The sequence below is a fragment of the Rhinopithecus roxellana genome, chromosome 10, assembly GCF_007565055.1.
Source record: "Rhinopithecus roxellana isolate Shanxi Qingling chromosome 10, ASM756505v1, whole genome shotgun sequence".
NCBI lineage: Eukaryota > Metazoa > Chordata > Mammalia > Primates > Cercopithecidae > Rhinopithecus > Rhinopithecus roxellana.
In genome coordinates, this window is record NC_044558.1 from 23,954,906 (window position 1) to 23,975,239 (window position 20,334).

The 20,334-nt window shown below is 35.4% G+C and overlaps 2 protein-coding genes across 4 annotated transcripts in view; one reads left to right on the forward strand and one right to left on the reverse strand.

Moving 5' to 3' along the window:
• The window catches only part of CHPT1 (choline phosphotransferase 1), a 30,803-nt gene extending 20,830 nt beyond the window's left edge, over positions 1 to 9,973 (forward strand). Inside the window, exons 5-9 of one of the 2 annotated variants that reach the window (XR_747280.2) lie at positions 721 to 852; positions 3,807 to 3,965; positions 4,361 to 4,486; positions 7,175 to 7,378; positions 9,800 to 9,969. Coding sequence is in view for 1 of the 2 variants with exons in the window: in XM_010357191.2 (XP_010355493.1) it covers positions 721 to 852; positions 3,807 to 3,965; positions 4,361 to 4,486; positions 7,175 to 7,285; positions 9,800 to 9,844 (573 nt within the window). In the remaining variant the exon portion in view is untranslated. Of the gene's footprint in view, positions 1 to 720; positions 853 to 3,806; positions 3,966 to 4,360; positions 4,487 to 7,174; positions 7,379 to 9,799 lie in introns of both variants that reach the window. The other variant, XM_010357191.2, reaches the window with a different exon arrangement.
• On the reverse strand, positions 9,549 to 19,128 carry SYCP3 (synaptonemal complex protein 3). 2 transcript variants are annotated; one of them, XM_030939617.1, is made up of 8 exons: positions 18,728 to 19,128; positions 18,135 to 18,201; positions 17,942 to 17,976; positions 15,819 to 15,936; positions 14,471 to 14,570; positions 12,485 to 12,583; positions 10,008 to 10,112; positions 9,763 to 9,879 (listed from the first exon to the last, which is right to left on the reverse strand). In XM_030939617.1, exons 1-8 carry the CDS (start codon positions 18,921 to 18,923, stop codon positions 9,826 to 9,828), a joined length of 774 nt encoding a protein of 257 aa, XP_030795477.1. In that variant the 5' UTR covers positions 18,924 to 19,128; the 3' UTR covers positions 9,763 to 9,825. The 2 variants fall into 2 exon arrangements, with proteins under 2 accessions (XP_030795476.1, XP_030795477.1); XM_030939616.1 differs by having other exon boundaries at positions 9,549 to 10,112.
• Positions 19,129 to 20,334: the final 1,206 nt, after the last annotated feature.

Sequence of the window (20,334 nt, forward strand, 5' to 3'; positions counted from 1 at the left end):
TGGTACATTATTTCAGTCTATTTTCTAAACATAGTAGCCTATAGCTTCTGGCAATTCATTGTTACTGTTTTTTAAATCCTTTGCTGCCTTTGGAAGTTTTCTTGAACAGCAGTTGACCAACAGGTAAATATATTGCTAGAGATTTAATCCTGGATATTAACTACACAGATTTTTTGCTTGCATACACATCATGATATTTGTTAACATTTATGATGCAAATCATGGTGCCTCCCTTTCCTGTGATGCTACTTTTTAGAAGCTACTAAATTCAAGTGAACTATCCTTTTTCATGTTTAAGTCAGATGAAAGCTTATGACATTCAACATTTAATCATAGTTATGTAAACAGACTAAGCTGGTTTGGTGGATTCATTTTTCACTTATGAAGAAAGCATTTTCAAAAAAAAGTCACTTTAGGCTGGTCTAATGGTAGTTATCTCAGTTGACTGCTCACAGTCAGTTACAGGTCAAATTCCTTTTCTCTTTTCCCCCCTCACTACTGCACTTGACTACTCTAAAAAAAAAATAAAAATTTAAAAACTAAAAAAAAGTTAAATAAAAAAAGTTTTTAAGTTATTACTTTGGACTATATTCCAGAAGTTAAGGTTTGATCACAAGAAAAAGGACAGCTTATTGTATAGGGCTTATCATTGTTTCTTTATTATTTAATAAAAAACCAACATTCTGTTGTCTTAATTGTTTCTTTCTTCTACCCCTAAAGATTCCCATTCTAGAAATAAAATTGAAGATCCTTCCAGTTCTTGGATTTCTAGGTGGAGTAATATTTTCCTGTTCAAATTATTTCCATGTTATCCTCCATGGTGGTGTTGGCAAGAATGGATCCACTATAGCAGTAAGGCATTGATTTCATCATTCAGTATCAATTTTATGATAAATTTTCCTATCACCAGCTATAAAAAGATTAAAATATGCCAAAGTTCAAGAATGGGGAAGGAAACTAAGTATCTTAAATAATTCATTTTAGGCACATAGTACAAAAGCATTTTAAAAACAGTTTAAACTGATACTTTCCTCTTTCTACAGGCTTGCTCCGCATAGACTTTTCTGACATCTAGTTTCACTGCTGCACATAATTAAGCGTTGCCATTTGTTTTCCTGCATTTTTTGCCTTGAACTAATAGGGGAGAGGAGGTAGGGGAGAGAAGGAATGGTAGGGAATGTGTGAGTTCCTGATTGAAGGCAGGAAAGTGGCCAGAGGTCAATGGTTTCACGTATGGGGCAATTTATTACTCATCAAGTAAATTTTATTGAAATTTCACTGAAATATATTTAAAAGAACTAATATTTCAAAAGGTAAAATTTTAGCCTTAATTCTTAAGTGGGTATACTTTGTGCTTGTGTTCTTTACACCTTCCTTGCTCATGCAAGTATTAAATATAATGCTTTTGTATGTTTTCATATTTGTTTTTTAAAACTTCAGTAATTTTAAGTGGGCAAGAGTTGGAATTCCTGCAAACTTTTTAAACAAATATAACACCTATGTTTTTAAAAAGCCTACTGTCATTTTCAAGGTAGTTGAACAGAAGACGACAAATACTTATTCCAGTGATACCATCTTATACCAAAACATTGTTAGAATGCCTTTTTTAGGGCTGGGCACAGTGGCTCATGCCTGTAATCCTAGCAATTTGGGAGGCCGAGGCAGGTGGATCACTTGAGGTCAGGAGTTCGAGACCAGCCTGGTCAACATGGTGTAACCCTGTCTCTACCAAAAATACAAAAAAATTAGCTGGGCATGGTGGCCCATGCTTTTGTAAATCCAACTAACTATTTGGGAGGCTGAGGCAGGAGAATTGCTTGAACCAGGAGGCGGCGGTTGCAGTAAGCTGAGACAGTGCCACTGCACTCCAGCCTGGGTGACACAGCGAGACTCTGTTTCAAAAGAAAAAAAAAAAAAAGGAATGCCTTTTTAGGATTGCTTTAAACTATAGCATATTCACTTTAATTTCTTTTGTTGTATAGTTCAAAATTTCTATCCTTAAAGTCATTTGGAGCAAGGTCTAATAAGAGTATTAAACATTAGATGTGGCATTAGATATAGCATTTTTAGTAAAAAAAAAAAAAAAAAGTCTCTTTCAAGACTTGTAAATAGTCTTTCGAGACAATTTCAAAGGGATCCTCATAATTGATAAATTATCAATGTTTATGAATGCACTATATACATAATTCAAAAGCAAAGTATACAATTCATCTAGAAATATAAGTTCTGATATATTTGGAAAAGTTGTCAGTTTTTGAGGTGTTTTGTCAGTTGATCTCAGTATAGTACTGTGCTTAGGAATACATGTTGCTTGACTGTGGATGATAACATAGAACATTAGCTGGAACATTAAGTTCCATTGAAGAAAACAAGATTTAGTAATGATCATTGTCTACTCTAAAGAATATTTTCGGCTGGGTGCGATGGCTCACGCTTATAATCCCAGCACTTTGGGAGGCTGAGGCAGGCAGATAATGAGGTCAGGAGTTCTAGGCCAGTATGGCCAACACAGTGAAACCCCGTCTCTACTAAAAATACAAAAATTAGCTGGGCTTAGTGGCGGATGCCTGTAATCCCAGCTACTCGGGAGGCTGAGGCAGGAGAACTGATTGAACCTGGGAGGCGGAGGTTGCAGTAAGACAAGATCATGCCACTGCTCTCCAGCCTGGGTGACAGAGCTAGAGTCCATCTCAAAAAAAATTTTTTTTCATAAAAAAAACTGTTAGATGTTTGATGGATGACTTCAGCACAAGTTAGGAAGTGGCTGGTTTCAAATTCTTAAACTGGTATTTTTCCAACTTTTTTAGGAGCAGATTTTTTTTCTTGAATGAGATTTAAGAACCATAATATAAAGTGCTATTAGATTTTTATACTTTATTACTATACAGTGTCATATATGTAATTTTATAATATAGTATTACCGTAATTTTATAGTAAGTTCGAACTTAAAACATGTAAACTTAATAAACAAGAGTAAAGCTATTCTTGTGAACCCATTTAAATTGGTTATAGATTTAATAACCTCAATACCAAACTTATTTCAATATTTTGTTTAGGATAAGTAGTGCCGAGAGGATACTAATTCACACAGATAAAAATGTAAGGTCTGGATTTTACAGTTTTGCATAAAAGAACATTTACAGTCTGAATGAAAAAAAAAAAAAAAAAACAGGAGGTGGGGATGTTGGTGTAGAAAGAAACCAGGATAAGCTGGGTGCAGTGGCTCACACCTATAATCCCAGCACTCCGAGAAGTTGAGGCTGGGACGATCGCTTGAGCCCGAGTTCAAGACTGGCCTGGGCAACATGGGGAAACCCTGTCTCTACTAAAAACAAAAAAAATTAGAAAAAAAATAAAATAAAAGAAAAGAAAATAGGAAAAAGAAGGAAACCTGGATAGAACTAAACTATTCTTACTCTTCTTCATCAGTGATGTTTTGTAGAATTGGCAGAATAAGCTCTATTTCAGTATCTCCGCAAAAATGTTAATTTGGCAATCCACATGTGGATGGCGTTCAACATAGTAAAAGTTGACATAGAATAAACTGCATTAATTTTTAGCCAGTTTAAAATGTGTGTAAATATCAAACTGGAATCAGACATCTGTAGCACTGTATTATGTCTCTGTCACCCTCAGGTTCTGTGAAAGCTTGAAAAGCACAACTCAGGTTTGTATACTCCTGTAGGCCATACACTACATCACAGTGTTCTTTAGGGGTCTTGCACAAAATAGATGGTCAGAAAATGTCTACATTGTAATAAATGCAGTGTTAAAGTACAATACTGATTTTCTGCTTTATTTCTTAGGGCACTAGTGTCTTGTCACCTGGACTCCACATAGGACTAATTATTATACTGGCAATAATGATCTATAAAAAGTCAGCAACTGATGTGTTTGAAAAGCATCCTTGTCTTTATACCCTAATGTTTGGATGTGTCTTTGCTAAAGTCTCACAAAAATTAGTGGTAAGAAATTTTTATGATTTATGATATAAATAGTATACTTAGTCCTCTAACACAAAGCTGGAAATTTCATAAAATGTATAGGTTTTCTTTTGTAGTGTCAAAATCATAATAATTAGCTATTTGTGCCCCAAGCAAACTGTGATAGGAGTTATATTATATTCAGTTAAATTGTTTAGCTGTAGTTGTCATTTAGTTTTCTGATATCAAGAAATTTTAACATTGGAAACTTTAATAAGCTACCCAATCGTGAATTTGAGAAGGTGTAAATAGGATTCTTGTATCAAATGTGAGATTAAATGGTCTGTTTTAATACTGAATTAAACTTGTAATTAATTCTTAAAAGCTAACACATTTAAAACTTAATAGTAAAATTATTTTGTTTCATTTTTTTATAGATAGCTCACATGACCAAAAGTGAACTGTATCTTCAAGACACTGTCTTTTTGGGGCCAGGCCTTTTGTTTTTAGACCAGTACTTTAATAATTTTATAGACGAATATGTTGTTCTATGGATAGCAATGGTAAGTATTTTTCTCCATTTTATTTTTTAACCATGCTTAAGAGCTATTTCAGTGAGGTATCAGTAGCCTCAAGATGTAGTCTAGGCCGGGCATGGTGGCTCACGCCTGTAATCCCAGCATTTTGGGAGGCTGAGGTGTACGGATCATTTGAGGTCAGGAGTTCGAGACCAACCTGGCCAACATGGTAAAACTCTGTACCAAAAAATACAAAAAATTGTCCGGGTGTGGTGGTGCATCCCTGTAATCCCAGCTACTCAGGAGGCTGAGGCAGGCCAATCACTTGAACCTGCGAAGCAGAGGTTGCAGTGAGCCGAGATCATGCCACTGCACTCCAGCCTGGGTGACAGAGCGAGACTCTGTCTCAAAAAAAAAAAGAAAAAAAAAAAAAGATCTACGCTATACAATATATACAATAAATGTTTCTGAGTATTTGAAATTACTTCTTAGCTGTGAATAATTTTATATTGTGTGTAGAAATGGCCACATATCTATAGGCCAGGTTTCCAACAACGTAGATTCTTGGGAACACAACTGTGTACCTAAAAATAACTATATTTTTCTTCCCCAAAATACCAGTACAAAGATGCCAAAAACCACTTTACTCTGCCCGAAGGACTTTATTCCCAGTTTACAGCAAGTAACAGGAAAATTAGATGTGGTTAGTACTAGCAAAGGTGGGCACTTTATTGTATTGAGAATTGTCAGCTAATATTGAAGAAACAAAACAGAATAGACAGTGCTACTAAGTACAGGATTCTCAGACCATTTTATGCTAGATGTAAGGAACCCTTTATATGTGTATGGTCCTTGAGGATAGTGCATAATTTGTATTAATGACGACTCGGTCATCAATTAAATTCTCTTTGATTATATCCTGCTTAAGGAAAGGATGTGGATGTCATAGATATTAATTTCTATTCAAAATAATTATAAAATACAGAATATAGTGCTTGAGAGAGACATGTTAGCCATTTAAGGAAAAGAAAATCAATATTGGTAACACTTCAATTACAAAATTGGATAAATGGAGCATTATTGCATTTTTTTTCTATTGAGATATAGTTTTGTTGTATTTCTATCTCTGGACCCCACTGGTCGTCACCAAATTCATAGTGATATATAAATATACTGAAGTACACCAAAACAAAACTCGCCAAAACCCTGCAGTGAATCTTTTGATAATTCAAATAATCTCACCGTATTTGTTAGATCTGGATATTTTAAAAAATCTGTATCAATTCTGTGCATGGATTACAGGAATACATCTGATGATCCTTTACTAGGTTGTGTAGTATGCTTTTTCTGGAGTAAGTTAATAACGTAATATTCATTCATAGTCCATTCAGAAGTCTTCCATTCTTCCTATGGTGGCAATGAGATGTACTTAATTCTTTGAGGTGGACAATGAATGTTTTCAGACAAAATTTTTTAAAAAATGTTTAAAAATCAGAATAATGTCCTTTAATTTGGTATCCACTATAAATATTTTTAGGGCTCCAAAACAATCCAGTTTAAAAAATAGGGGGTAATTAATCAAAATATCTGAAAACTCAATGTAAGTTTTCTTTCAGTGAACTTAGGTATGTATTACCAAGTGGAATTGTTGAATTAAAATATCAGGTGTTAAAAAAATCAATCATCTTTTGTAACAAGTAATTGGCTTGGTTTATACTTGCGATGGAGACTGGTAAACTGAGGAAGTCAAATTCAGTTTTTATTTAAAACACTATGTGGATGACAAAAAAAAAAAAAAAAAAAGCCACACCCACAATGTGGAGGTAAACATGGTGCTTTTCAAGTACGCTTTTAACGTAAATGGTAGAGATTTTTCCCTCATGGGTGAGAATTCCCTCTCCAAGGGCAGAGCTGTAAGGCTCCTTTTTCTCCTGGGTTTCATTTTCTGAAGAGAAGCATTTGACTGTAGGCTCTGGGCAAAGTTTCTAAATAGAGGCCATCTTTAAATTTGTAAACATAATTTTGTATATGCCTCAAGTATGGTATCTTTTTTAGACCTTTTACCTTCTTACAACTAACCTCAAAGAAATAGAAATGTTTATGATGGAATTAGTTCATTTGCTGCTTCATGGCACAGCAGGAAGTTGAAACAATGTGGAATCAGGAGACTTGGGTTCTGTTACTTTCTAGCTTCTGTATTTTAGTTGTTTTTTACCTCTGAGCCTCAGTGTCTACAACTGTGACATAACCTGCATTTTCCAGAGGACTACAGTGAGGTCCAAATTTGAAATGTATTAAAGTGCTTTAAAATGTAGTATTTGCCAGGTGTGGTGGCTCACACCTGTAATCCCAGCACTTTAGGAGGCCGAGGTGGGTGGATCACCTGAAGTCAGGAGTTCGAGACCAGCCTGGCCAACATGGTGAAACCCCATCTCTACTAAAAATATACAAAATTAGCTGGGCATGGTGGTGGGCGCCTGTAATCCCAGCTACTTGGGAGGCTGAGGCAGGAAAATTGCTTGGACCTGGGAGGTGGAGGTTGTAGTGAGCTGAGATCACGCCACTGCACTCCAGCCTGGGTGACAGAGCGAGACTCCATCTCAAAAAAAAAAAAAAGTATTTTTGGTGAAGAATTTTAGGTTAAGGTTTGATATTTGGGGGAGAAACAGAATAGTGCTACTTGAGAAAAGATACATCATAATTCATTTTATATTTTCTTTTTTGCTTCTAAAGGTGATTTCTTCATTTGATATGGTGATATACTTTAGTGCTTTGTGCCTGCAAATTTCAAGACACCTTCATCTAAATATATTCAAGACTACATGTCATCAAGCACCTGAACAGGTTCACAAGCATATTGACTGACTAATAGCCCAAGGAAAAGAGGAGATGAAGTTAGGGGAATCTATGAGTGAAGGAAATCCCCCTGTGCAGGAGGCTAGTATACCATAAATAAGGTTATATTTGAATATAAAACATAAACCCTGTAGATTTCGTTGTGTCTATTTCAGTTATGACGCCCCCATTGTGTGTATTATCATTTTTTATCACAGATGTTCTCTGAATAGTCTATATATTAATTAGAAACAAGACTAAAGAAAGAAACGTCAATCCTGAGGACAACAAAGTGAACCCCTGTAATTCTAAGTAGCAGTTTGTCTCTGAGACGTATCAGACACAGGGTTTTCACCACCAAAGGATTACATAAATATCCAGAACATAAAGGATTTTAGCCATCTTGAGGGTGCTTACTTTGATTGCCAAAAACTGAAAAGTGAGCTCAATACTGCTTAAGTGCATGGCTTATAATATTGTAATTACTGAGTCAAGTGATGTTCTAAGAAATGTTTTATACTAATCATTTTTCAAAAGAGGCATGTTAATTAGCATGTCATAAAAGAAAATACTTGCTTTTAGTATACTAGAATTTAAAAGGGCTACAGGAATTTTTTTAATAAAATGTATATTTAATAAAAGGAATTTGTTGTACCAGTTCAGAAAAACATACGAATCTTTACACTGAAGGTAACTTGTTCCTTGATATTTTAAGTTAAAATTTCACTGTCACCGAAAAGTGGATGTTAAATATTCCCTTTCATGAAAAATGAAATAGTAGCTAAAAGTCAGTTGACATGTAAGAAAATTAGTAACTTAGAAAAATGTGGTAAAAAAAATCTTCCTTTTAGAATATAAAAGTTACTTCAAGTATACACTGACTCATTTGAGGTGATAAGGGACAAAATAAGTAAAAGTTATTCAACCACTAAGTACATTAGGTACTGATTCTTATCTTTCCCCTCTAATTTAAATGTATTTGGATTACTCATTGTGAACAGTACTAGAACTATCACAAAGGTCTCTGGGGATCCAAATCTTCAGATTCCTATCTGACCCTATTTTTAATTTTATGTAATAGTTCAGTAGACCGTATGCCATATGATGAAGTAATCAAAAAATAAAGGAGTAATTTATGTACTACATCTGTTTTAGGCAAGAAAAAGGTATATTGACGAAAACAGTAAAAGATGATATTCCTTAAAAGCAAAAAAACATACGGGAATTAAGTACACAGCAAACACTACAGTACTTATTTTGCCTCTAACTATTGGCAAAACTTCCCAAATAAGGACTTTCTTACGAGGATGAATAGTACTTACAATTTATATTCCAATATATATGTTCCAATAGTACTTACAATTTATATTCCAATATATATATATGTTGACTTAAAAGGAAAATCCTTTACAAAGTTCAAAAATTTAGGAAGTAATGTCAAATATTCATTAATGGTGGAAGACTAGTTTCTTCCTGTACAAGTAGGTTGTCACAATTAGAAAAAGTTTATCTGTAGGCACCTGTTTTTTTAAAACTTGGAAAACCTTATAACTAAGATAAGGGTGAGTTATAGAGGCAAAAATTAGAAGTTAAAACATGGAAAAGCAGGAGGCCAGGCATGGTGGCTCACACCTGTAATCCCAGCACTTTGGGAGGTCGAGGCGGCCAGATCATTTTAAGTCAGGAGTTCGAGACCAGCCTGGCCAACATGGCAAAACCCCGTCTCTACTAAAAATACAAAAATAAGCTGGGCGTGGTGGCAAGTGCCTGTAGTCCCTTGGGAAGCTGAGGCAGAATTGCTTGAACCTGGGAGGCAGAGGTTGCCGTGAGCTAAGATTGTACCACCACACTCCAGCCAGGGTGACAGAGTAAGACTCCATCTCAAAAAATAAATAAACACAGATGTGATATATATAAACCATAAGTAATTAGGAGTGTTAATGATGTGCTCTTAATTGCAGACCAAGCCCAATTAAGTGACATTTTAATGTCTTTGTGGCAATGACATATTCACAAACCCATGTATTAAAACTGATATTTATATATTGTTCTATTGCTAGTGATTTAATGCTCAGAGGTTAATGATTTTAACAATTTATTCCAGAACACAAATTTAAATGCATCTTATTGTCATTAGAATTGGTTGTATAACTTAAGTATTATAGAAAAGGATGTACATGTAAAATAGATTTTGTATTCCATTTTTTCCTTAAAGAATATAACCTGCAGTTTCTACCTTTTGGGACTGATACACATACAATGAAGCCAAACCTAAACTTAAATCGTCTTTATTTAATTGACAGTGTTAGAGAGAAAAATTCCCTATCATTACTAAAGAGCTGAAAGCTTAATACATATTCTTTAGGAATAGTTGCTAACTCATATAACTATTTAGATTTGACTTAACAGAAAGGGAGGTCTTACAATGAAACAGGTTTATGATTAAAGATGTTACAATTAAACTACTCTAAAGACTTACAATATGCTTCTTAGCTAACGTTATAATTGTATCATATTACTTAGGTTCAAGTTCTTTCTTCAAAGAGTCATCAGAATAACATGGATTGAAGAGACTTCCGAACACTTGCTATCTCTTGCTGCTGCTGTTTCATGGAAGGAGATATTAAACATTTGTTTAATTTTTAGTTAAGTGTTATACCTATTTCAGCAAATAAAATATTTCATTGCTTATATTAATCCTTATTTTTTCAATTTCAGTATGATCACTTACAGTTTCCATCATAATTTTTTTTTGCAACATAGCCATTTCTTTTTTAAATTCATTTTGTGCCCCAGTAAGTAGATTATCATGATTCTTCTCCAACTCTTCCATACTCTAAGAACACAAAAAACTAGTTAAGTTACAAAGCACCACTTTTCATCTCAGGTTCTAAACTTGTACAATTAATTTTCAAAAGTAGTAACTTTTAAATATTCAAATGCTCATTATTTATTTGAAATAAAAATATTCTAAGTAATACATGAATACCAAAATACCTACTATAAAAGAAAAAAATATCAGACATGAATAAAATGTTATAGGAAGTACAATGTAGTATACTTTACCCAAAATTGGTTTCCTGTACTGTTAAGGTCAAGATAAAAAAGACTGGAAGTCCCATATCAGTAAACACCATTTCTATTAAGCTTTCCAAATATCAAGTAATAATCTACTTATGACTAATAGTGTGCCATGAATTCACTAGAGGGAATAAAATAATCTATAGTACAACCTCTTTCATGTTATGAAAAATAAAAATTATGTCTTACATCTTTATTATTCATTCAACAAATAGTTAATCTAGTGCCTACTATGTAAAAGGTGCTGTATTAAGCACTGTGGAGAAATTAAAAAATAATAATACATGATTGCTTCCTGATGGCAATGAGAAAAACATGTAGAAACAAAACAAAAATTTTGTAATAGGAATGGAAGCACAACTTGCTATGGCGATATAGTGGAAAATGGGGATTAATTCCAATTTAGTGGGCAAAACACTAAGATTTCAATAGATAAAGAAAAAGGAGTAAAAAATATTCTAGGGGAAGGGCATAAGCGAAGCATGGAAGTACATAGTGAGTTGAGAGAAAGCAGTTATGTGGAGGGGTGGGGTAATGGACAAATGTAGTAAATGAAGCTTACAAAGAGGGTCATGTTGTAGAGGAATCTTGAATACCTAAGAATTTAGAATGGGAGGCTACTGACAGTTTTTCAAGAGGGAAGAGATATATTTTTAAAAGATAATATGACAGATCTAGGAAGGATAGATTGGAGAACAGAGAAATCAGTTAAGAATTTTAATGGTACAAGCAAATAATAATGAGGTCCTAAACTAGGGCAGTAGCAGTGGGCATTAAAAGAAAGAACCACTGCAAAAGTAAAAATTACACAGCTAGTAATAACTGGATGTGATAGAGAAAGGAAATGGAGGAATCAAAGGTTATACTATAGTTCCTATCCTAAACAGTAACATTTAGTGATAACATTTGGAAGAAAACTTCATCTAGTACTTTATCAAACCTTCACACAAATTACCAAATGGTTCTCGGAGCATTAGAACAACAAGTTTTCCACTTGGAAATACTTTTTAAAATAATGTGTGTGTGTGTGCATGTATAATTTTTTTTTTTTTTTTTTTTTTTTTTTTTTTGAGGCAGGGTCTTGCTCTTTTGCCCAGGCTGGAGTATGGTAGTATGATTTCAGCTCACTGCAACCTTTGCCTCAAGGGCTCAAGTGATCCTTCCACCTCAGCCTCCCCAGTAGCTGGGACTACAGGTGAGTGCCACCATGCCCAGCTATTTTTGTTTGTTTGTTCTTAATAGAGATGGGGTTTTGTCATGTTGCTCAGGCTGGTCTTGAATTCCTGGGCTCAAGTGATCTCCTGCCTTGGCCTCCCAAAGTGTGAGCCACTGTGCTTGGCCATATATATTATTTTTAAGTTATTCTGAAATATTTATTTTAAAACAATTTTACTAGTTTACTCAGAGCGTCCCAATTCCTTTAATGTTATTTTAACATGTATTTGCACAAGAGTATCTAAAGGAACCACCACTGAAAAAAAGTATATGCAAGATTCCATTGAGCTTCTATGAAGAGTTACTAAAAGGTATATTTCTGCCTGAATAAGAGGGGTACAGGCACAATTTGCTAATATGTATGTGTCAGCAGATAATTATCAATCCACAGACTTTTAATCCTCAGATGTCTATTATATCTATTATTTTATGTTGGATTCATTTGTGGTCACTGTAATCATTCTAAAAGCAAATGTGCCATAAAATACTTATATTATACATTTGAAAACAAGAGAATTCAGTAATTTGGGTACTTTCTATTTAACAAACACTGGGGAAACAAAAACAAGTAAGATTCAACCTAAAAATGATTACTGTAGACTCTATTTTCAGTTAAACAGAGAACTATGACTAAAGTGTTATTAAAGTATGGATTTTATGCATGATAAGTACATTTCTAAGTAAAATTCCCAATTTACCATTTCCTGTCTTGAATAATCCCAACAAAACCATTTGAATACTCAAGTAAAAATACATTTATCACTTAAATCAGAAACAATGAATTCAAAATGGAAAAGTAGTTAAAGTCTAAAATGTTTTTTTCCATAAACTTAGAAAGAAAATAATTATCTTCTACTTCCATAAATATATTATGTTTTATAACAATGTATTGTGTTACCACATACAACAAACCTTTATGAACTGCTCATATAACTGTCTAATTGTTTTCAGTCTCTGGCTCTGAACAATTCTAGATTGTTGAAGAATCTTTTGTTGTTGTCGAAACATATTCTACAAATAGAAAAAAACTTAATAACAATTTGGGTAAAATTTTAAATTTAGAAAAAATAATTCTACATTAAAAGAATGTGTTAAAAATCAATGCTTTTAAAATTTAGTTTTAACAACTATTATGACCAGATAATTACGTTCACCACTAATATGTAACAATATATTAATCCTACCAGTTGCTGAATGGGAAATTTTAACAATAATCAAGATGTCTTAATTCTTGGTGATTTCTATGTCCACACAGATGATCCTTCCAATAATGATGGTTTTCCATTCCGTCACCTGTTTCTCAATGATTTTGGCCTCCACCCTACTTTAGCCATTGACTTACATACTCCCACCCTAGATTTTGTCATTACCAATAACTAACCACTACACAGTATTAATAATGGTAAACTAAGAGATAGATACTCCTTCCCCTTTCATAGATGAGTAAACTGAGGCATAATCTGTCTTTACAGCTACAATTGCTCAAACAAGAATTTGATCCCAAACAGTATTGCTGCTGGAATCCAGGCTCTAACCATTACACATACTGTCCCTCTATATATCCTAGTATTTAACCACTACTTCTTTACCATTCTAACTTACTCTCTTTAGTACTACAGCTCAATAATCTATCAGCACCACAAATCCATCCTATCTATTTTACACTGTCATCCCTACCCCCAATATCCTCACTTGCAGGTTAACACAAGTCTGGCCATTAAAAGTCAACAATGTTCTGACTACAGACATCCCTAGGTATCCTGGGGGACCAGTTCCAGGACACCCAACCCTTCAGGAGACCAAAATGTGCAGATGCTCGAGTTCCTGATACAAAATGGCATCATATTTGCATATAACCAATGCACATCCTTCCACATACTTTAAATCATTTCTAGATCTCTTATAACGCCTAACACAATGTAAATGCTATATAGTTGTAACACTGGATTATTTTTCTAATTTGTACCTTTTTTTGTTTTCTTCCTTTTTTTTTAAGAAAGGGTCTCCCCGTCACCCAGGCTGGCATGCAGTGGCACGATCTTGGCTCACTGCAACCTCCGCCTCCTAGGTTCAAGTGATTCTCCCGCCTCAGCCTCCTGAGTAACTTGGATTATAGGCACGCACCACCACAGCCTGGCTAATTTTTATATTTTGAGTAGAGATGGGTTTTCACCGTATTGGTCAAGCTGGTGTCAAACTCCTGAACTCAGGTGATCCACCCACCTTGGCCTCCCAAAATCCTGGAATTACAGGCATGAATCACTGCGCCCAGCCTCTTCCAAATATTTTTCATCCACGATTGGTTGAATACAGATGTGGAGCCCTTACGTACAGAGGGCTAACTATACAATGATTGGTTCAAGAATGGGCAAATGATCCAAACTACATCAGTCATATTTTCCCAGAGGAATTTTTTGCCAGAGCTATTGAGAAAGATTTTCTCAGTCCACTGGGGTTACTAAATTTCTAATAAGCCTAGGACTGTAAAAACTATCTTGCTACTACATTGAGACACCTTACTGAGAACTGATGACAGAACCCAGATGACACTACATGAGCAACCCCCTTCCCTGTTCCTATCTGGCTATGCCTGAAGCTAAACTGCCCTGACTTCTTTTATATAAACCAATAATCCTTCCTTTGCACTTTGACAAATTTCTGTCACTTGGAAATGCAAGAATCCCAAACAATATAAAAAGCAAAGACCAATGCCTTTTATGAGTATGGTAAGTGCCTATATGTCTGTGGTTTACAGTTCAGCAGGACTAAAACACATGGCCAGCAATGGTTAATGAAACCTGGCTCAGTTCCATTGGTCACAGGAAAAGGCTAGGTTCTCCATTCCTACTTGAGACTTAGTTATAACAGATTAATTATAAACCTAATCATGATACCAACAAGTATTTTTTCTTCTTGTTCCTCAGCTTTCTGCATATCTAAATCCCACTGCTGAAACAAAGTCAGAAACTGCTGAGAATATTCTTGGTTAAGCTTCTGCCTGTAAAACATAATGATGAATTCTTGTCATATTTCATACCAATATAAAAAGAATTTAAAACAAAACTGAATTGACATATTTATACTATATAAGAAAAGGAAGTACCTGCAGCTTAAGTCTTCTGATGGGAAACCAAAAAGTAAAATTATGATTTACACTGATTCCAGAAGTATTTTTTTTTCTAACAAACTAATAGAAGAAAAGCCCTGTCACAAGCTTTAGCTCTTGAAAACTAAGGACGTTTTATTATATATATAAATTTTCAAAAAGAAATTCATCTTATCTCTAAGCAGTTTTTCATTTTTTTCTATTGAATATAGGTTCTGATATAATAAATAGATTAAATAAGGTGATTGTATTTATCCTATAAGATTTCTAAATAGAAATAGTTCACTTAATTTTTTTCCTATTTTGGCTTAACAAAGATTTTATGCAAAAGAAGAGTTAAGTCAGCTAAAACATACAAATTATATATGATACAAGATTGGTGTTTTTCTACATTGTTGAACATAATTCACCATCATAAGACTAACGGTTTTAAATCTTTTATTCAACTAGTGTATTTCTAGAATGAATATAAATTACTTTTAGGCTAGGCATGGTGGCTCAGGCCTATAATCCCAGCACTTTGGCAGGCTGGGGTGTGAGGATCGCTTGAGCCTAGGAGTTCAAGACCAGCCTGGGCAACATAATGAGACCCCCATTTCATAAAACAACAACCAAAAAAGAAATTACTTTTATAACCTCACTTGTTACCTAAAAGGAAAAAAGTGATCTTTATTCATTTTTTTTTTAGGAAATAATGTCAGTTCTATGAAGGAGTGAGGTTATAGGGCTGGCTACAGGACTATCATACTTAGAGAAAAATCAAGCCAAATACATTTTCACTAGAAACCCCAGTAACTAGAATAGTATTTTTCTTTTCTTTTTTTTTTTTTGACAGAGTCTCACTCTGTTGCCCAGGCTACAGTGCAGTGTCACGATCTTGGCTCACTGTAACCTCTGCCTTCTGGGTTCAAGCAAGCACGCCTGGTTAACTTTTGTATTTTTAGTAGAGATGAGGTTTCACTATGTTGGCCAGGCTGGTCTCGTAACTCCTGACCTCAAGTGATCTGCCCACCTTGGCCTCCCAAAGTGCTGGGATTACCGGCATAAGCCACCATGCCCAGCCTAGAATAGTATTTTTCATAAGTAATTTACACCAGTAAATACTAAGAAATGTGGCTCTAAAAAAAACAACCACCTTACCTTTGATCTTGTTGTGTTTTCCAAACATGTTCGATTTTCTGGTTACTAGTTTTGAGAGAAGCCTTTGTATACATTTCTAGTCTCTTTCTCTTGGCAAGAAGAGCCTTGTTAATGTCAACTAGATTGAAAATAATAATTCAATGTCAACTAGATTGAAAATAATAATTCATTAAAATTTAATGTTGAAAAAAGTATTTTGTTCCCACATATTCAAGTAAATATGGGTAAGGTTGGTTCAGCAATATTGGAAAGACATTTAAACATAAATTTAGAAATATGCATAATTTCAAAATGCAGAATTATTTGCTTACTTTTTTTTCTGAGAAAACTTTCTGTTACTAGCACCCAAATTCTGATTTTCCTAACTGGAGATAATTTTTTAACTTAGGAACAATAAAAAAGAGCTAATAAACAAAACAATGTGTAAAGGACAGACTTCAAATTTCCCCATGAGAAAACATTGTTAATAAAGACTAAATTTAGGCCAGGCGCAGTGGCTCACACCTGTTACTCCCAGCACTTTGGGAGTCCGAGGCGGGCGGATCACGAGGTCAAAAGATCGAGACTATCCTGGCCAACGTGGTGAAATCCTGTCTCTACTAAAAATACAAAAATTAGCTGGGCGTGGTGGCGCACGCCTGTAGTCACAACTACTCCGCAGGCTGAGGCAGGAGAATCGCTTGAACCTGGGAGGCAGAGGTTGCAGTGAGCTGAGATTGCACCACTGCACTCCAGCCTGGGGACAGAGTGAGACTCCGTCTCAAAAATAAAAAAGAAAAAAATTTTAAGGCTAAATTTTTCTAAATGTATAAAATACACCCCAATTAAAAGAACACATTTCAATGAATTATTGTTAGAACTCATTATAGAAAATATGTAAAAGTACTCTGTTAAAATACAGAATCCAAAAAGGATAAAAATAAAGAAGAAAACTATTTTAAATATAATCAATTATATATATATACATATATGTATTTTTTTTTTTTTTTTTTAAAAAGACATGGGGGTCTCACTATGTTGACCAAGCTGGTCTCGAATTCCTGGCCTCAAGCAATCCTCCTGCCTTGGCCTTCCAAAGTGCTGGAATTATAGGTGTGAGCCCCTGTGCCTAGCCATCAGTGATACTTTTAAATACATTTTTTACTAAAAGAGACAAAGACCAAGGACAGAAAAAATCTTAGTTTAAGTAAATTTCTAGATAAATTAATTCAAGATCACTTTATTTTTCAATGAGAAATAGGTAAGATCAGTTTTAAATGCTTTTGTGGAGCTCTTTATTGGGCATTTTTACCCATAAGAACTGCATTTCATAAAATGTTTACTACTTCAAAGAATGCTTTGCTAAACATAAGCCTTTATCTTATGGATCTATTGTAAATAGGCATCTTTCAGTAATCATGCTGGAGCTGCACTATTACATAAATATTTTATACTTTCAATATTATCTATAATAAATTTATAAAACAAGCACTTTTTCACCACTGGACAGGGCAAAGCTTTCAAAAAAGATTTGAATGTGTGAATAATCCATTTAGAGGAGCTAAATATTAACTTTTTTTTAAGATAGCTAATCCCTAACAAAGCTCATATTACTGATACTTCATATATTATTTAAAACTTGAGAATTTTTGAACCTAATTATAAAACTCTCACTAGCAAAACTGTCTTTAGTATCAACTACATAGTTTATTACTGTAAAAAGAGTTATTTTAGAGGCTTAATTTACACTGTCCTCCCTAAAGAAAAGAACACAGGAAAAGTCAGAAAATAACTAAACTGAAAAAATGAAAAACTTATATACAAATATATGTATGTATGCGTATGTGTGTATCACTTAGTCTGTGAATACAAAGAAGGGTAAAGACTTTTTCTATTTTTCTTCTAAAATTCCATATCCATTAAATACACATATGTATAAAATAAAAGCACCTCACTCTTAATATCATGGAAAAGATTAACTATGAAAATCTATGATGCTCAATCACAAAGACTTACACAGAATCTTCTATGTGAGAACAAAGCATTAAATAACAGTCTTATAGTCCATTATTAACATTTGCTATTATACAAATTATATGGCTTAAAACAATTTTCTTTAAATACAAGTATCTCCTAAAACATACCTCCAACTCCTTCCAGCATATTCTGTACTTCACCCCTGGAAAGAAATTACATTTTAAACACTTTTGAAGATCCACAAAATATCATGTTTGTTTTGGAAGAAATACCAGATGCCAAGTATTGTACATATATTATTTGTTAGCAACTTTTCTTGAAGTGCTTTATCTAAGAAACAAAAATTATTTTGAACGTTACCCCATATCTTCAACTACTCCTGCAGAAGACCTTTTCTTCCTACGTTTCTCAATGACTGCAGTCTTCCCTGTGTTGACAATTAAAAAAAAAAAAAAAAAAAAAAAAAGAAAAAAAAAAAACTTTTGAAACTGAGTAGGCTATTTTGGTAAATTTTAATGAAACATCTTCATTTGGGGATTTTTAGGCTTTTTGCCAACATACAGTTTCAAAGCAGGCATACAAACGCAGTATTATCTGCAGGTTAGATGAAATTAAATCAGGATTCAGGACCATTTTATAGGAATAATTTTTCAAGTCTGCCTGGGTTAATGTCACAGTAAGCCACATACTATATATCAGATATTTTGGAAATAACTGTAAAAACAAGAGTTGCCGAATAAGCTTCTGTAACTCCGATACTGCAATATAAGGATCAAATGAGAGACAGAAAGTACAGCTGGCCATCCGTGTCAGCAGGTTCTGAAACCACAAATACCGGGGGATGAAAGACTATACCTAAAAATCCTTTACAAACTGAGTTGTACGATAGTCTTTAATGGGTTCAAAACAAATTAACTGAAGGACATCACTGCCCAACATGAGATGTACTGCACCTTCAATAACATCTTCCTCTGAACCACTCAGATCTTTCTTATCTTCAGTCTCAAAGTCATAGGCTCTCGTAAACTGATCTTCCATGGATGGCTTCCCAGATTTCCTGGAATACTTTTTTCCGGAGGACACCATATTTAGATGCTTCCTGACTTTAAAAAACAAATTTCTTGAACCTTCTGAATCCAAAGGCATCATTTTAAACACTGGTAAACGTTTAAATATCAAAGGAAATATCGAACAAGGATTGTTGAATACAATTTTAACAGTTTCCTCATTTATTTGGGGGGCCAAAAGTTAAGAAGATAATGACATTTGTTAAAAACTAAATAGGTCAAGCACGGTAGTTCACGCCTGAAATCCCAGCACTTTGGAAGGTTGAGGCAGGCAGATCACCTGAGGTCAGGAGTTCAAGACCAGCCTGGCCAACATGGTGAAACCCCGTCTCTACTGAAAAAAAAAAATACAAAATTAACCGGGCATGGTGGCGCATGCCTGTATCCCAGCTGCTCAGGAGGCTGAGGCGGGAGAATCGCTTGAACCCGGGAGACAGAGGTTACAGTGAGCCTAGATCGCGCCACTGCACTCCAGCCTGGGTGACAAGAGTGAAACTTCGGCCGGGCGCGGTGGCTCAAGCCTGTAATCCCAGCACTTTGGGAGGCCGAGATGGGCGAATCACGAGGTCAGGAGTTCGAGACCATCCTGACTAACACGGTGAAACCCCGTCTCTACTAAAAAATACAAAAAAAAAAGCTAGCCGGGCGAGGTGGCTGGCGCCTGTAGTCCCAGCTAGTTGGGAGGCTGAGGCAGAATGGCGTAAACCCGGGAGGCGGAGCTTGCAGTGAGCTGAGATCCGGCCACTGCACTCCAGGCCGGGCGACAGAGCGAGACTCCGTCTCAAAAAAAAAAAAAAAAAAAAAAAAGAGTGAAACTTCGTCTCAAAAAAACAACAACAACAAAAAGGCCGGGCTCAGTGGCTCATGCCTGTAATCCCAGCACTTTGGGAGGCCAAGGTGGGCGGATCACTTGAGGTCAGGAGTTCGAGACCAGCCTGGCCAACATGGTGAAACCCCATCTCTACTAAAAATACAAAATTAGCCGGGCTTGGTGGCAGGTGCCTGTAATCCTAGCTACTCGGGAGGCTGAGGCAGGAGAATCGCTTCAACCTGGGAGGCGGAGGTTGCAGTGAGCCGAGATCGCCCCACTGCACTCCAGCCTGGGTGACAGGGCGAGACTCCGTCTCAATCAATCGATGAGGGAATGGCAGCGTCCACCCTGACTCCAAGCAAGCTGTGCTGGAGAGGTGGCCCCTGAGGCCTGGGAGATGCGAATTTTGGGAGCGCCTCTGCCAGATTCTGGCTAAATCTGGGCAACTCTAGCAGGCCGCTCAGTCACACGGGGAAATGATAGTTGCTGGCGGGACACGTCATGAGGATGCCAGAAATAAGCTCATAATAATCAAGACAAATACACAATAAAAACGTCCCGCAATTTAGGTCTCGGAAAGTGAACGTCGGCAAAAGATTTCGACAACAAATAATATCAAGGAACCACGAAAGGCGCCCTCGGTGAGGAGCAGGCAGGAGGGAGACACGCGCCGAGCGAGGTA

What these genes read in the sequence shown, in the direction of transcription:
- SYCP3 (XM_030939616.1), bottom strand. Translation starts at nt 18,923, where the DNA reads ATGATGCCTTTGGATTCAGAAGGTTCAAGAAATTTGTTTTTTAAAGTC. An exon ending in AAAACACAACAAGATCAAAG is followed by an intron (nt 14,571 to 15,818) that starts GTAAGGTGGTTG and finishes TATGTTTTACAG; the next exon opens with GCAGAAGCTTAACCAAGAAT. An exon ending in TATATGAGCAGTTCATAAAG is followed by an intron (nt 10,113 to 12,484) that starts GTTTGTTGTATG and finishes TTGTGTTCTTAG; the next exon opens with AGTATGGAAGAGTTGGAGAA.